At 52.2% G+C, this 17,354-nt stretch overlaps 1 protein-coding gene across 5 annotated transcripts in view; it reads left to right on the forward strand.

Annotated features, from left to right (window-relative positions):
• Window positions 1-17,354, forward strand: part of LIMK2 (LIM domain kinase 2) — a 57,125-nt gene that overhangs the window by 36,092 nt on the left and 3,679 nt on the right. For all 5 annotated transcript variants that reach the window (XR_013992532.1, XR_013992533.1, XM_081037750.1 and 2 more), the window contains 13 exons: window positions 4,603-4,738; window positions 5,395-5,504; window positions 6,095-6,283; window positions 7,416-7,521; window positions 7,880-8,076; window positions 9,766-9,952; window positions 10,792-10,878; window positions 11,580-11,711; window positions 11,953-12,009; window positions 13,916-13,981; window positions 14,925-15,099; window positions 15,843-15,898; window positions 17,050-17,207. Coding sequence is in view for 3 of the 5 variants with exons in the window: in XM_081037750.1 (XP_080893876.1) it covers window positions 4,603-4,738; window positions 5,395-5,504; window positions 6,095-6,283; window positions 7,416-7,521; window positions 7,880-8,076; window positions 9,766-9,952; window positions 10,792-10,878; window positions 11,580-11,711; window positions 11,953-12,009; window positions 13,916-13,981; window positions 14,925-15,099; window positions 15,843-15,898; window positions 17,050-17,207 (1,656 nt within the window). In the remaining 2 variants the exon portion in view is untranslated. The remainder of the gene's footprint in view (window positions 1-4,602; window positions 4,739-5,394; window positions 5,505-6,094; window positions 6,284-7,415; window positions 7,522-7,879; window positions 8,077-9,765; window positions 9,953-10,791; window positions 10,879-11,579; window positions 11,712-11,952; window positions 12,010-13,915; window positions 13,982-14,924; window positions 15,100-15,842; window positions 15,899-17,049; window positions 17,208-17,354) is intronic.

The following is a 17,354-nucleotide window of genomic DNA, read 5'->3' on the forward strand; positions in this document are numbered from 1 at the left end:
TTGTGCTTTAACCTGCATAAATCCACTGTAATGGTGACTGTTTGATTCCATTACCACGTAAGGTTGACAATTTAGCCTGAAGAATTTACGGGTGAGCGAGGGCTGGGCCTCTCTTATCTCACGTGGTGTCTCCCCATATAGTACCTTGCCTGTTTGGTCTTGCACATCCAAGATGCACAGTAACTGTTTCCTAATTGATAGGCATTGATTAGAATCTGTTGATTTTCTGATTGATTAGATAAATAATTCATTTTAGAACCTTTCCTACTCACAAAAATCTGTTTGGTTCTGGGCCAAGAAGCAGGTCCACATTGCTTGGGCTCAGGAGGAAAAGGAGTCCGTCTCCTTTCACCGTTGGTGTTCTCAAGCTAAAGAGGAGAGGGAGAAACGTGAGTACTTACTGGGCACCTGCTGTGAGCCACACATCATGCTAGGCCTTTGTACTCAACCTAATTCTCATAAGCCCATGAGATTTTATCATCACCAGTGTGCAAATGAGGAAACTGAGGCTCAGAGTCATAAAGTTAACTGGCTCTAGGTGACATATAGTAAATGGCAGAGAAGGAACGTGGACCTGGGTCTTAAAAGAGTTATTTGTGAGAATCTCAACCGATTTATATTTTTTAAAAAATCTGTGTGTTCCCTGCTGACTCAAAAGACATGGGTTTGGATCTGAGCTGCCCACCAAACGGACTGCCAGTGTTCGGTTCACTGCGTAGCTACCCAGACCCTCTAGTGCTTTGGAAGGAGGGGGTATTGGAGGTCATCTCAATGTACGGGAGCCTGAGTGATCTCCCCTGGCTGGAGGGTTTCAGCTCTGTTCACTCTGGCTGTTCCAGCGCAAACTTGGACTTTCAGTTGAAATTTTCAAAAATTGAAAGCTGGAAAATCTTTGTCTTTGGGAAGAACACATTGTAACCAGGGCCTCTGAGAATCTGAGGTGGGATTTTTGTTTATGAGTAGCACCTTACATTTCCAGAGTGTGTTTTGGGTTCTTAAAAGGGCAGAGATTGCTGGGGAAACCAAAATGCTGTAGAATAAATGCAGGAGGAAAATCTTGCCATTTAACATTCGGTACTTGGGCTTAAGGAAAAGCCTCACGAAATGTAACACTCAGGGGACTTGAGGTCTCAGGGCTCCAGCCTCCGTATTTTCACAGATGCGAATCCTGAAGCCCAGTTTAGCAGATGTGGCGCCTTAGGCGGGTCATGCAGTACAGTGGGAATGGCTTCATAGCCAGGTACACACAGTTCAGATTCCAGCTCCATCAGGTATTAGGCAACATTGCAGAAGCGACTTGACTGCGTTTCAGTCTTCTAGTCTAGAAAACACACGGGGTAATCCTGTCACCTTGCAGGGTGTGGTCAGGATTAGAGATAATGTAAGTGTATGAGGCACCTCCTAGAGTGCCTGGAATGTGGTTGGCATTCAAGTAACCAGTAACAGTAGCTGTTGTTACTATCGAAGCTAGGACTGTATGTCCTAGGAAGGCGAGGCGCCTTCTCCAGTGGCCAAAGAACCACTTGTGTTCCGTAGCAAAATAGCTTGGAGACCCATAGCCCTCCCATCAGCCATTCACCTTCCTGTTCTGCACAGACACCAGTGGTGATTGACTTTGGCTGGTTTCTGGCCATGCCTTTCAAAGGCATTCCTTGACATAGATGTGTGTATTGGTGATGTCGTTCTCCAGCCAGGTGCTCTTCCCAGCAGGCTGGCGTGGCTCTTGCCTACATGCCGACACTCGTTTCTCTCCCCGCTCCCTCTCCTGGGCCTGGCCAGGGCATTTGCAGCAAACAAAAGCAGGATATTGGCAATGGAAAGGAGGACGTGTTCTGGTGCTCCCGTGCCCTACAGCGCACATGCCATTGCAAGGGCGTCACAGGGCCCAGATTTGCAGTTGGGTCCACATACGTCTGTACGAGGTGTTCTCCACTGCAGACAGAAGCATGACCCGGTGACCATGAGCCCCCGGCCCCTGTGCTCCCACCTTGACTGCTGGTTCTTGCCACTCGCACCATGTTTGGTTTGGAAACATTTGCTAAGGGCTTACTCTGCCAGGCCTTTGCAAGGTGCTGATTCCACCAAGACTAAATGGGACATTGTTCCCGTCTTTAGGGAGCTCACAGTCTAGTGAAGAAGAAAGACGGGTACCCCAGAACTTTAATTCAGAAGGTGGGAGACAAGAAGGGAAGCCCCCACTTCTAGCACTGGCCCTGTGCTGGGCACCTCACAGCCATTCAGAACCTCAATGAATTGTACCCTGCAAGTAGGTGGTGATGGTGCCGGCTCACAAATGAGAAGTGAAGCAGCCGATCACTTCGGTGTAAGTGGTGGTGCTGAGATCCGAACCGTGGGTCATCTAGAGAAAAACATACATATGCACAGAATTGAGGAGGTCTGGGGTATAGCCAGTCTAATCGTGTCATTTCACAGGCGGAGAAACTGAAGCCAGAGAGGTAAAGGGACTTGTCCAAGAGCACGTAGCTCCGAAGAACCTGAACAGAGAGGAATCCGAGCTGCATGCCCAAAACAGGCTCATCCCCTCGGCCTCCTCTAATTTATGGTTCTCACTGCACCATTCTAGGCACTTCGTATCCATACTCTTGATGCCGTATGAGTTCTTACGACCCTGTAGTTCAGCATCCATAGGACAAGCAGGAAATGATACAGGACGGGGGTGGCCAATGACAGAAGCCACCTGTTTGTTGAGCACCTAGGGGAATTGGACACTCCAGAACGAGGGATTCTCAGAATCCTGCTTCTCTAGACTTCCCTAGCTCCGCAGCTCCCTCCCTTCCCTTCTTCTCCACAGCTGCTTCAATTCATCCCTGCCTCCCTCCTCTACCCCGCCTCCTATAGTACTTGAAGGCAGTAGTACTCATTGTGGCCTCTCACCTTGAGTTATGAAGTTTTGTTTAGACATTTTCTTCAGCTCATTGTAAGCTCTTGGAAGGTGGCGTAGGGGACCTTGTATAGCTATCTATCTTTTATATCTGCAGTGCCTAGCAAATTGCTATAATAATGCGCTTGCTTTGCCCTTCACGGTTTGCAAAAGGCTTTCCTCATACGTTAACTTATTTACATTATCACCATTTTCGCGGTGGCTCTTTATGGGTAGGATGCTATTGGTCTCTGGAATGGGCTGGCAGAGAGAGGTCACATTTTGTCAATGAGGAAATGCTACTGAGAGTTGTCCAGAGCTACCCAGCTAGTGGCAGTAAGTGGCCAATAACGTGAGCTCCCATTATTATCATCTGTAATAGTTAACACTTACTGAGTTCCTACTGGACCAGGTCTTTTATATGAACTATGTATACTTTCATACATATGATTCCACGTTCACAGTAGTCCATTTTACAGATGAGGAAGCTGGGTCAGAGAAGTGAAATCACTTGCCCAAGATGACATAACTAGTAAGTGGCAGGGTCAGGATTCAAACCGAGAGGCAGCTGCTCTCTGTCTCAGAAGCAGAGATGTGGCCAGTGTGGGTGGTATGAGGCCTTGACAACAAGAACAGAGTCTGTTAACTAGAAGGAGAGGTGGCACGGGCTCAGCAGGGCAGCTCTTAGCCTGGGTGCTGGGAGGCTCAGAGATGAGGAGGAGCTCGTACGTACAGAGTTGGCCTGAGAACACACCTGACCGGACTGACGTGGAGCTTCACACCCACGAGACTGGAGAGAAAGGCGCTGTGGTCCAACATGCACGGTGCACAGTGCTAATGGAGTTTGGGGTTTTCCCCCCAATGTTTTGTTGTGAAATTTTCCAAATATATAGAAAAGTTGAAAGAATACTCATGTGCCCTTCACCTAGATTCATCATTTGCTACTTAATCTGTCTCTATACACATACACACAACGTATTTATTTTTGCCAAACTGTTTAAAAGTAAGTTGTAGGTATCTTGACTTTTGCCCTTAATTAATATGTTTCTTGTAAGAATTCTTCTATGTAACCAAAGTACTGTTATCACATCCAAGAAAATTGACAATTTCACAATATACGCTAATGTATAGTCCAAATTCAAATTTCCTCGGTTGTTCGAAAAATGTCACTCATGGCTGTAACCTTTTTCAATCCAGAATTGAATCCCAGGTTTAGGTGCTGAATTTAGTTGCTATGTTTCTAGGCTTTTTTAATCTCTGTGCCTTTACCCCCTCCCAACCCCCTGTGACATTAAGATTTTGGAAGAGTCTAGACCAGCTGTCTTATTGAATGACCCGCATTCTGGATTTGCCTGATTGTTTCTTTATGCTTAATATTTTGGGGGGAAGAATGCTATATCAGTAATGCTGTTGGTGAAGGGGACATTTTGAAGTGTACAAGTGTCTAAGCTTCTTTGGTTCGAGATATCTCAGTAGACTAGAGGTTCTTAACTGAGGCCATAATTAGGCTTCAATTCTTAACACACACACATACACACACACACCCCATAACTAAATGACATGCACCTTTCCCTTGCATATGCATTTTTCTGGGAGAGGCTTCTTGACTCTTACCAGATTCTCAAAGAGCTTCAAGACCCAAAGGGGTTAAGAAACACTGGATCCCAGAGACATCTGAATCCCAAGGATTCAGGAACGTTTCTTTTCATCTTGTGTTTCAGGTGTTCAGAATGCCAGGAGCCCCTCACCAGCTGGTGCTATGAGAAGGACGGGAAGCTATACTGCCACAAGGATTACTGGGGGAAGTTTGGGGAGTTCTGCCATGGCTGCTCTCTGCTGATGACAGGGCCCGTCATGGTGAGTGGAGCCCTCGCCTCGGCCCCTCTTGGTCATCAGAGTCCATTGAAAGTGTCTCCAGGTCCCTATGGCCATGCATCTTCCTGTCTTCCCATCCACGCAGGCCTTTCCCTTTTATTTAACCATTGAAAAGATATCTGTTGAGCACCTGTTAAGTGCCAGGTAAGATCCTTCCCTCAAAGGCGGAAGAGTCTGACGCTGGGCGTGGCTGGGTAGGCAGGCCGGGAGGAGACAGCACAATGCGATGCAGGCCTCAAAGGAAAGCATTACAGGTGGAGAGGAGGATACACCTAAGTTGGGTTCAGGGAATCTGGAATGAGCTGGCAGAGAGAGGTTCCGCCTCCCCTACCTGCTCTAGACCAAGGGCTGCACGCCCAGTCACAGACTTGCCAGCCCTGTGTGCCTTTCTAAGGGGGACATTACTTCTGGGGATTTGTTCTCATGGCTGAGACCAAAACAGTTTTTTATAGTCTCAGAAATGACAGGGAAGCACCAACCTGACACTTCCTCTGGAAGCTCTAGGGCAGGAAGTGCAAAGGTACATTATGATCGGGGTCTGTAGATCCTTGATCGGAGGTCACTCACCCACCCCTACCCTCAGCGCGGTAACAGTGACGACGCACTCTTTGTCCACCCTTCTCCCCGCCTGCTCACAGGTGGCCGGGGAGTTCAAGTACCACCCAGAGTGCTTTGCCTGTATGAGCTGCAGGGTGATCATTGAGGATGGAGACGCATATGCCCTGGTGCAGCACGCCACCCTCTACTGGTAAGATGGTGGCCCTGTGTCCCTCCTCCCCTCCCGACAAGAGCGGCTGAGAGAGAGTGACAGGGCCAGCGTGAGTGGGGCAGAAGGACTGACTACTGGGGTATCAGAGCACTGGATTCCTTCCTATCACAGCAATGCTCTTAACCAGCTCTATAACCTGTAAGCAAAACGATTAACATTCCTCTGGCCTCTGGCCTTACCTACTGGGAGAATAACAGCACTCTGCCCTGCCAACCCTCCCAGAGGGAGAGAATGGCTGGAAGGTCCTTCTCAGAGAAGGATCCCAGAGCTCCTTATAGCTCACTCAGTCCAACTGCCTTGTTGACAAAAGAGGTCAGGCTGAGGCCCAAAAGAAGTCAGGGAGGGGGCTGAGTTCTCACTGAGTCAGAGAGAACCCAGGCCACCTCACCCCTGTCCCAGCCCGCCCCAGAGAACCCGGGCTCCTCATCCTGAGCAGCCAGCTGCATTGTGGCAAGGACAGTAAGAGTGGCACTAGGGGTAGAGTTACTTAAAGCCACATGGTACGGTGGTTGCTGGGGGCTTCCAGGTGGGGCTCCGTAATCTTAGCCCCTGTATGCTTCTCTCCCCAGTGGGAAGTGCCACAATGAGCTGGTGCTGGCCCCCATGTTTGAGAGGCTCTCCACGGAGTCTGTTCAGGACCAGCTGCCCTACTCCGTCACCCACATCTCCATGCCAGCCACCCCTGAGGGCCGGCGGGGCTTCTCTGTGTCTGTGGAAAGTGCCTGTTCCAACTACGCCACCACAGTGCAAGTAAAAGAGTAAGTATTGTGAGAACCCGGAGCAGGGGTTCTTGAGCAGAGTCCATAGATGAGCCCCAAGGGGTCAGAGCTCCCTCCATCCTCATCTCATATCTTTCTCCCGGAGCTCACTGTGCTGTAACCACACCTGGGATTTGGCACTTACCGTTCTCTCCCTACGCTGCTTCCCACCGAAGATACTTAATGCCGGAACTGCTCACCTTTCACGTGTCAAGTTCCAGATCATGTTTGCTCTTTGAAATTATCTGGCTTGGTTATGTGTATTGGTTTATCATCTGACCTCCTCACGAGTTCCTTCTGAAACTTAGTCGTGTTCAATACTGCGTGCCCTGGGCCTAGAACAGTGACTGGCATCTAGTCCGTGTTCACTGACGCTTGTTTTATTGGCTGAGTGAACGGAGGAAGGAGGAGCAAGAGATTAAGATTCCATCCTAGGTCAAGGTCAGAGGCCAAATGGGGAAAGAGTCTGTGTCCACCTCAGTACCAGTAACAAGGCACTTGTGGCTGCCAGCGCTGTAAGTCATGACTGTGCACTTGCTGTGTGCTGGGCACTGGGTGCTTGCAGTGTAGGTGAGAGGTACTAGGGTTGGGGGGGGGCAGGAAAAGGGGAGGTCTGCGCTAAAGCCTGTAGATGAAGAAGGAGGCACGTGTGTTCAGGGCAGAGGTGGGACTCTGTGATTGTGTCTGATGGAGCTCGGGGGTTGGGAGTAGCCAGAGATGGGGCTGTTAAATCGTGGAGGGTCTGGATTCTGAAGATTTAGCAGGACTTTTGAGAGATTAAAACACCAAAGTGACTCAACTAGGTTAGCTATTTAGAAGGATCGCTGGTGTGGAAGTTGGTGAAAGGGGAGCAAGCCTAGAGATGTAGAGACCAGACAGGAGGCTGTTGCAAGATCCAGGTGAGCGATGTTGGTAACTATGGTGATGGAGAGAAGGCAGGATTCTCCCAGATGGCGAGGGTCGGGGGCAGCGAGGGAACTCTGATGGGGAGGATGGCGTCCAAATTTCTGCTGGGTGAGTGGCCTTTCCCTGTGAGTGGCCTGGGACCTGGTGAGCCTTCCTTGCACAAGTGAAATTGGTCAAGCCTGTTTTTAGGATGCCTTTGCCCTACCTCAACTCTCGTCTGGTCCAGGGTCAACCGAATGCACATCAGTCCCAACAACCGCAATGCCATCCACCCGGGGGACCGCATCCTGGAGATCAATGGGACCCCCGTCCGCACACTCCGAGTGGAGGAGGTAGAGTGTGTGTCCAGTCTGTTTTAAGGGGGTGGGACATGAAACAGACCCTCTGGGAGATAAGCTATGGTCTTTACCTTTCCCCACCCCAGTCTATCTCTTTGTCTTGCCACTGAGCCTGTGACCACTGGTGAACTGCTCTGTCAGCCTGGCACGTTCCCCAGGCAGTAGGGATGTCCTCCCAGAGGGGGAAGCTGACAGGATGCCAGGCAGAGTGTACTGTGGGCAGTGGCAGCTGGAGGTCACCATTAGTCCAGTTAAGCATTGGCCACACTGGACCTGGATCATCTGGGCTGGTGGTGGGCGGCCGGTCTGGGGCAGCATGTGGGAGCCAGCCTGACACTGCTCTTGGCCACAGGTAGAGGATGCGATTAGCCAGACGAGCCAGACGCTTCAGCTCTTGATCGAACATGATCCCGTCTCCCAGCGCCTGGACCAGCTGCGGCTGGATGCGCGGCTCTCTCCCCACATGCAGAATGCTGGACAGTCCCACACCCTCAGCACCCTGGACACCAAGGAGAATCTGGAAGGGACACTGAGGAGACGCTCCCTGAGGTGCCACCTTCCACCATCGCTCTGTGCTGTCCCATGCCCGTCTCTCAGATGAGGCGGAGCTGGCTTTCAGAAGCCAGCAGAGTTAGGAAGGGAACCAGCTGGCCAGGGACAGGCTATGAGGATTGTGCTGACCCAGCTCCCCCCACGGAGATCACAATTCATATCCAGGACCCGCGTGTGAGCCGACCCAGCTGTCTGCCAGGTTTCCTTAGAAACCAGGGGGTCAGCCTCTGTCCACTGAACTCCTGAGCTAGACAGGAGGCAGTGACACTGGACCCCGAAGGCAGCATGGCCTGTGGGGGGAGCGTGCGGCTCACGCTAGAGGAGGGGCACAGATAGGATTAAGCAGTATAAATAAGGACGTGGAAAACTATGAAGCAAGAGATGAATCCAAGTTATTTTAGACTTGAGGGACCAACACCTGAAACCTCAGAGTTGTCCAGGTGTGTGGGGAGGGAGCAGGCGCCAAGTAGGGAGACAACGAGTAGGAGTCTGGAGCACTGGTTCTCTAGGCAGACATACCCACATGGCGCCCGCCTTCAAGCTGAGCTCCCTCCCTCCCTCCACAATCACTCGTCTCTCCTAACCTCTGTCTGCATCTGTGAAGTGGAGTTGCAAGATCAAGTTGGCTATCTCACCAATTACGCAAGGATTCAGTGTGGGAAAGGAGGCAAAGTAGCATAGTACCATCACAGGGTCAGTGCTTGGGAATCAGGTTCTTCATCTGCCCTCCTGACCAGATAGACTGAGTCACTCAGGGCCCTCTTGGCTGACACCTGGTGGAAATAGGGCCCTCCGCACAGGTGGCTCCTGCCACTCCGGACTGCATTCTTGGCCTCAATCAGCATGACTGAGCTGGTGGAGGCAGGGCTCCAGAGGGCAGAGAAGGCCTGGGACCAGTGCATGGCCTGGAAGAGGGAAGATGTGAGTGGCGGTGGCCAGAGAGCTGTCGTACAAGAGAGGGGGCAGCTCACCTGGTGTGTACTCCATGGGGACACTTGGCAAGAGACCGAGCAGAAAAGCAAAGGCTGGGAAGCTGCAGGCAGTCCTTTCCAGGTCTCCCAAGTGAAACGAGCATGCCCAGAGAGAAGGGGGAGGGGTCACAGCCCACCTGCAGTGCAGTGGACTTCAGCCATCTTGTCCCTTCTTCAGGGAGTCGAAGTAACTAACAGTCATCAACCATTACTATTACTGTTGCTTTTAAAAATGTAAGCATACTGCATTTATTGCTATACAAATTATACATGCTTATTATTTTAAGGTTTTGGGAAATGTAGACAGGTACAAAGGTGTGCAGAATATCCAAAATCCCGTTGGGTCATTTTTTGGCGGGCAGTGGGCCATCACTCTGACCCAGTTAGTGCCTTGAATTCAAGCAGACATGGAAGGTGGCTTACGACCTACAGTGCTGTCACGTATTGAGCACTGGAAGCCAGAAGCATCTAGTCAGTTATTCCAAATGAGACGTACACAGGGTTCCTGCTTTGAATGTGTTTTTACTACACTTAAACTGATGTCTGCAGCCTCCCGAAGGGCACATCGGTCTGATATGAGCCCCCCTGCCCCATCATAGCCCCTGAACTACAGACATTGGAATGGATGGGTGGCCATGAGGTTCCTGCCCCCAGAGTTTTCTGGCAGGTCTCTGAGGACTACCGTATCCTTACCTCCCTCTTTCCTCATCTGCAGGCGTAGTAACAGCATTTCCAAGTCCCCCGGCCCCAGCTCCCCAAAGGAGCCCCTGCTGTTCAGCCGAGACATCAGCCGCTCAGAATCCCTCCGTTGTTCCAGTAGCTACTCCCAGCAAATCTTCCGGCCATGTGACCTGATCCACGGGGAGGTCCTGGGAAAGGGCTTCTTTGGGCAGGCCATCAAGGTAAACACAGGCAGCAGCTGCTCTGCTCCTCTGCCCCGCATCCCTCTCTTACCGGTTTTCGGGGAGTTTTATCACGTGGTCTCGCCCTACATCCTGCAGGACACCAAGCCTCCTTCCTGGCTGCAGGTGATGTGAGGGCTACAGCCCTGCCCTCCCAGGCCGCCCACGGGCAGCGTTGATGTTGCCGTGAGCTCAGCGAACCTGGAGACCTGGGGTGGGGTGAGCTGTGCCATGGCCGTCCCACCTCCAGTCAGTGGGTGTTTTAGGCGCCCAGAGGCCTGTGCTGGGCATACCACAGGGAGCACATAGGGGAGTGTCTCCTGCCTCCTTGATGAAGTCTTGGGGACTAACCTCTCTCTCTTTTTCTCCTCCTCCTCCTCTACTGAGAGCTGGGAGGGGGGGTCAGGTAAGCCATGTGTCTCAGCTTTCGGGGCATTGGGGCTGGAGAGCTCACCCCTGGCCCACCAGCTCCCTGGCGCATGTCTGTGGCACTGACCTTCCTGACCCCAGACTTCTGTTCACTCAAGGGACATTCCTGTGTCAGATGATCAAAGCCCCTGCTTGGCTTGAAAGCGTCCCCTCCTGCCTCCTTCCGCACGTCCCTTTTCTGGATTCTTACCTCTCCTGTGTGCATGCCCAGCCAGCTGTCCAGAGAAGAGGGAGTGCTCCCTTCTGAGAGCCCTGTTGCCCTGTGCTGTGTCTTCTACACGTGAACTCTGTCCATCTGATCCGGCTCAGTGTGTCCTCCAGGGCATGGGATGGCCAGCTGCATAGATTTTCACACAGTTCTCCAGAACTGCCTCTGGTCTCTGCACTCATAACCATCGTCCTCTTTGCAGGTGACACACAAAGCCACAGGCAAAGTGATGGTCATGAAGGAATTAATTCGGTGTGACGAGGAAACACAGAAGACTTTTCTGACTGAGGTAGGAAGGTGGGGTGGTGTTAGGAGTTTGGTGTCACTGTTGGAAGAGGGAAGACCTTACTAAATCATGGTTTCAAGAGGAAGCTTCATTTGGAATCATTTTCTCAAAGGCTGAGCCGAAAAGTGTACTAGAGGAATGTCCCTGCCCCTCTGAATTACGGCATTATTATTTGCTCCGTGAACACATACTAAAGACAGGGCCTGGGTACAAGAAATGCAATAACAAATGAGGTGTGGTTCAGAGGCACTCACGGATAATGGGGTGACGAACATGAAAGCAGACCAATGTAGTACAACTAGGTACTGGAATCACTGCCTGGACAGCCTGTTAAGGGAGCCTGGAGTGGGGCCTCCCAGAGAACTGACAACCCTTGAGCATTTTCGCAGTTTTTCCCGCCTCTTGCAAGGTGCTCCATTCATTTGGCTGGGTACGGCTGTGGTCCAGGTGCTGCCTCCAGGCCTTTGGTGCACTCTTGGACCGTTCCACTCCAACATCCCCTCATGCACTTCCTAGAAAGGCAGGATCCTGAGGGTAAGGCCTGGGGGGCCCTTCCCACCCATGTGGAGGTGTTCTTCACCGTCACATAAGAGAGGAGGTAGGAGGTGCCGGTAACACTGGTCAAGCTGAGCCCTGGAGGGCAAGGGTGAGGAAGACATAGGGGGAAGTAAGTGCCCGCCTTCCTTGGCCTCCGCCACCCCCAGGTAAAGGTGATGCGCAGCCTGGACCACCCCAACGTGCTCAAGTTCATCGGCGTGCTGTATAAGGACAAGAAGCTGAACCTGCTAACAGAGTACATTGAGGGGGGCACGCTGAAGGACTTCGTACGTAGTGTGGTGAGCATCCCACCCCCATCGTCCCCAGGAGCCTCGGGGGGTTGTCAGTTGGACCCCTATATCACCACCACCCTGGAGCCACGATGGCCAGAGACTTGCTGCTTTGCATACAAAGGGCCACAATGAGTGGGACTGGGCACAGGCAGGGAGGCTTCGCTGGCAGACCGTGTTGACCCATGGAGCCTGGACCACGAGTGGGACAGGGCCCGAAAGCCTCTGATGGACATTCCTCATCTTGCAGGACCCGTTCCCCTGGCAGCAGAAGGTCAGGTTTGCCAAAGGCATCGCCTCTGGAATGGTGAGTCTTGGCAATAACTTTGCCAGCGGGTTACAGGGGGCGGGGAGGTCGGGAGAGGTACAAGGATTGCAGGCAGGCGTTGGAACGCAGAGACCCCTCCCGGACAGCGTGTGCGCTGGGTCATTCAGCAGCTGTGCACTGAGCTTCTCTGTGCCAGTGAAATTGACCCCAGATGGCTGTTCTCAGCTCACAGCCCTACTCTCAAAGAATCCAAATTTTCAAGGGCAAACTGGAGAAGCAAACTAGCACAAGGTGGCCTGGCCTTACTGACACGGAGTTGTCCAGGGTCTTCGGGGTCTTTGGAGCAAGCAGAGAACCTCGCTGCCTAGGAAATATGAGAAGGAGGAAATGCGTTCTACGTGAGCACTGAAGGATGAGGCTGTATTGGACAAAAGTTCCTCTTAGCAGAGAGGCCCCAAGGTTGAAGAGAGGACAGCAGCAAAAACCTGGGAGGAAACAGTGTTTTCCCTGGGAAAGAATGCTACCAATGATAGCAATAATAAGTGACAATTGCTGAGTGCTTTCTAAGTGCCAGGCACGAGCTGAGGGACTAACATGCATGTGCCTGTTTATTCCTCACCACAGCCTGGTTTCCAAATGAGAAGCTGAGGCTAGAAAGGGACAGAGCTAGGAGCTTGGGCTAGTCAGTCCTGAGATTTTAATCACTCTTCATGTGGGGTCGTGAAGACAGTATTAGTCTAGGGGCACGTGAAGGCCCTGTGTTTTTAAGCTAAAGTGTCTGGACTTGATTTAGGAAGCCAAAAAGACATGTAAAAAACTTTTAAGCAAGAAAGTTTGATGGCCAGAGCTGTGCTTTTTTGCAAATGAGTCTGGTGTGGTCAACAGGTTGGGGGGAATTGGAGGATACTCAAGGCAGGATGACGTGAGGGGGGTGCTAATGAAACATCTCAGGTTTCTGAATTAAGGTATGACTGGGGGAACAGAAGATGGGGGGGCAGGGTGGAGTCAGGTTGGCAGTAAGGGAGCAGAGGTAGAGGGAGGAGGGGTTGCCATCTAGAAGAATGATGGCATCTCTTACCAGACATTCGGGGGGTGCCAGTTATGGTAGGGAAACAGGTTTGGGAAGAGCTAGGATAGGTGCCTGCTGAGGCTGATGTGTGGTTCGTGGGGGTCAACACATAACAGAAGGTGGCTTCGAGAAGGGCTGGAAGGAAAAAGCAGGCACGCAGGTAGTGTGGGAGAGGTGTGGGCAACCTGGGTGGAGGGGATGGGCAGGTCACGAGTTACAGCGATTCAGGGAGTGCTCCCTGGGTGTGAGGGCACCTCCAGAAGCCTAGGGGATGGAAGCATTATTGCAGGGGCCTGGGGAGGTGGAAGTGGCTTCAGAGTAACAAGAGCCAGAGGTGGAGGCCTGGAGGAGGGAGATAGCAAACAGACCTGTTTGGAAACATTTAGGTAGAAAGAGAGAGAAATCAAAGTGCAGGAAGAGAGCAAGGAGGGTGCCGAGTCTCAGGCGAGGGGAATATGAGGAATACAGAGCCAGCTGGACCAGGAAGAGGTCACTTCTTCCCTTGTCACAGGCTAAAGGGACCCAGGGTAGCTGAAGCCAGAGATTTTGGGGTGAGGGGACCAGGAGCTGTGCATCGGAGGGCACTCACTTCAGCTGGCCTGGATCTAAGTAAATGAGTAGAGGGGAGGGGGACATGCTAGGGCTTGGGCCCAGTATGTTGGGGACTTCAGGAGGTAACAGGAAGAGAGAGGAAGCCCAGGCAGCCTTGGCTTTCTATCGGTGTTAGGACAAGGGAGTGACAGCAGGAGGGCCTGGGCTCTGGAGTTCAGGTTGGATTCTGAAGCTGGGTGAGGATGGCCTGGGAGAAGAACGGGTTCCATGGCCCCAAATCCAGTCAGCACCTGGTTGATTCCTCGGCTCCTTCTTCTGTTCCAGGCTTATTTGCATTCCATGTGCATCATCCACCGCGATCTGAACTCACACAACTGCCTCATCAAGCTGGTATGTCCCACCGCTCGGGGCCTCCCCGGGGCCCAGCCTTTCTGGCTTCCTTGTCTCAAAGGGGACTGACCTGACCCTCTTGCTTTAGACCAGAGATATTGCTTAGGGCTCCTGTCTTGCCCTTCCTGCTGCCACCATATGCCCTTCTCAATCTTCTAGGGGCTCCCAGACACATGCAGACACAGTTCCATCTCTTTCCAGTAGCAGCCTTTGAAATCCTTCAGTTAGAATGGATTTCAGAAGTTCTTTACCTGAACTTACAGAGCCCTGTCACTTTTCCTGGTTTTGCCCCATGGTGGTCCTGGAGAGCAGCTCACAGTGGACTCCATTTTACAGCTGCGGCACCTGAAGCCACAGAGCTAGTGCATTTTCAGTGACGGGGTTGGGGCCAGCATTTGTCCCACTGGCCGGTAGGCTCCAGTTGTTACAATGTTATTCCTCCTGTTGACTTGCAGTCAGGCTTCCCCGGTGTCCACTGGCCCTGGCTCCACCCTCTGGACTCACACCAAACAATCTTAATCCCTTTTCCACATGACATCCTCATCGCTATTTGAAGAGTTTATCTCCCCCAAATCCCCCCCTGACTGCCTCCACCTTGCCTTTTTCTATCTTATCCTGGTTCTAGCCGTGGCCTTAAGTCTTTGGGGGAATAAGGCAGGATGGGGAACAAACAAAAGAGAAGAAATCCCCTGTGCTGCCTCTGAGTCCCACTGTCCAGGTCCCAGATCCTTACTCCTCCAGGCTCCACGGGCTCTGCTGCGAGTGCCCCCAGGTCTGGGAATCTGCTGTGCACTTGATACCAGACTCTTAGAAAACAAATGCTGAGCCTTGTCTGCCAGAGCTTTGGCTGTGACTCTCCTTTGCTACACACCCTTTCTCCCCTTCTCAATGGCTTCTCTTGGAAATGTCCCCACCAAGTCCTGACCTGGCCCTGTCCTACCAGGACAAGACTGTGGTGGTGGCAGACTTTGGACTGTCACGGCTCATAGTCGAAGAGAGGAAAAAGCCCCCAGTGGAGAAGGCCAACACCAAGAAACGTACCCTGCGTAAGAATGACCGCAAGAAGCGCTACACTGTGGTGGGAAACCCCTACTGGATGGCCCCTGAGATGCTGAACGGTGAGTCCTGGTGCTCTGAAGGGGACATGCCCCCAGAGGGGAATTGGGGGCCACATCTTACAGCAGAGCCCTGGTAGCTCCAGGGGACGCCTGTGAAGTGTAAGGCCAAATACCCAGAGCTGAAGTCGATATGATGGTTATTCCTCAGACTGGGTCTCTAACTCCTCCCTGAGCCCAGGCCTACCAGCTGGTCAGTGTTCCATCCTGGGCTTACGGTGAGGTGGCTTTTGTGGCCCAGGAGTAGTGAGAGCTCAGGCTGTCTACTGCTGAGCCTTAGCCGTTTCTTCTCTCTCTGTGCTGAAGTGTGGTGCCCCCTTGTGGCTAATGCTCAAACCAACCAGAGATGCTGCTGGCTGGATCTCTTGAAACACAAGGCTGTGAGGCCTCAGAAGTGGCCTGATACAACCCTTTTAGGGATCTGAGGCCCAGAGAAGCTCAGTGCTTTGCTCAGGAGCACACAGCTGGCTAATGCAACCGTCCAGATGAACCCTGGTCCAGTTCTCTTTCATTAGCCCACGCAGTTTCATCATAGGCAGTGTTGTTCCCTAAGATCTTTCCAAGGCAGCCCACCCAGGGCTTAGGAAAGGTAGTTTTCAGATGGTACCGGTCCTGGGAAGCCTGTGGGGCATCCCCACGCAACTTGTTCTAACCCAGTTCTTGGCTACGGCCTGGCCTGGCCCTAGACTCAGTGCAGGGCACGTAAGGGGCCAAACCTAACACACTGCTCTCCTGTGTTCCCCAAGGAAAGAGCTACGATGAGACAGTGGATGTCTTCTCTTTTGGGATCGTTCTCTGTGAGGTGAGCTCCGGCACGTACGCGAGGCCTGAGGCAGCAGGCTTAGGAGCTCTGCTCTGCCTCATAACTGGGGCCCCTCCTAAGGATGAGTAACTCGCCGGGAAACCAACACGATTGTAGGGTTGTACAGTTCATCACACAGTTGTTGACACATTTCAGTCTCATTGGTCCCATGATAAGGACGAAGTAGGGTTTTTTCAGGTGAGGAAACAGGCTTGGAAAGAGGCAGTGAGGGTGGCCGATTAGCTCAGTTAGTTAGAGCGTGGTGCTGATAGCACCAAGGTTGCCGGTTCGATCCCCACATGGGCCACTGTGCGCTGTGCCCTCCTTTAAAAAAAGAGAAAGGGGCAGTGGCTTGCTCTTAGTCACATGGCCGGTGAGGGGCAGGTAAGACTCGGAACTCCACCAGGAAAGGCAGGAGATTGTTCATGGTGCCGTCCCTCTAGCTCTTGGGCCAGATGCAACCTCCTCCTTCCAGGCCCTGGTGGTGCCCCTGCCCTCAGCCTGGAAGTGGAAGTAGCCACTCCAGGAAGTGCCAGCCCATCTGGCACAGTGCTAGGTACTGTGGGGTACAAAGTGAGTCTTGGAAAGATTCATATCCTTAGGGCTTAGCTCAGTCTATCTCAAAGCATACAGTTGAACATATATTTTCAGAGGCTTCTGTAATCCCTGCAAAGTGGTGAGAGATAGAGGAGAGACGGGGACATTTGGAATATTGAAGGAAGGTTCTTTTAAAAATTGTTTTCTTTAATAGAGATCAATTGAACATTTGTGTACAAAGCATTGGCTGGCACCAAAGGGTTTCAGACATGAATCAGACACAGGACCTCACTTCACAGAACCTGATTTCTGGCAGGAGACATGGGGACATGCAGGGTGGGATGTGTAGGAGCTGCCCCTCCAGATTTGGAACACTGTGCTTCGGCTACAGTGACACCTCTTCTAAACCCTCTTCAGTAACCAGACTTTCAGTTGAGAGACAAATCTGGATTAGGCAGATTTGGAGAGATAGGATTGGGGGGCAGCTCTCTGACCTCGGTGTTTATCTCCCTCTCCTGCCCATCCTTCCTGTCCATGAACCAGCATCCCTCTCCCCTGCTCTGTGGCCACACCCACCATAATCCATTCCTGACCAGCCATCTTCTCACCTGCAGATCATTGGGCAGGTGTATGCAGATCCTGATTGCCTGCCCCGAACACTGGACTTTGGCCTCAACGTGAAGCTTTTCTGGGAGAAGTTTGTCCCTACAGACTGTCCCCCAGCCTTCTTTCCCCTGGCTGTCATATGCTGCAAACTGGAGCCCGAGAGCAGGTTGGTATCCAACCCCTTTCCACCAGCTCACAAGGTCTTGGGATGCTTGCTCCGGCCTTCGGCTATCCCCAAGCCTTTCCCAGGCACAGGGGTGGGACAAAAGCCATGAGATCAACCACTGAAGGCACCCAACAGCTCTGACGTGCC

Source organism: Rhinolophus hipposideros (assembly GCF_964194185.1).
Source record: "Rhinolophus hipposideros genome assembly, chromosome: 24".
Classification (NCBI taxonomy): Eukaryota; Metazoa; Chordata; class Mammalia; order Chiroptera; family Rhinolophidae; genus Rhinolophus; species Rhinolophus hipposideros.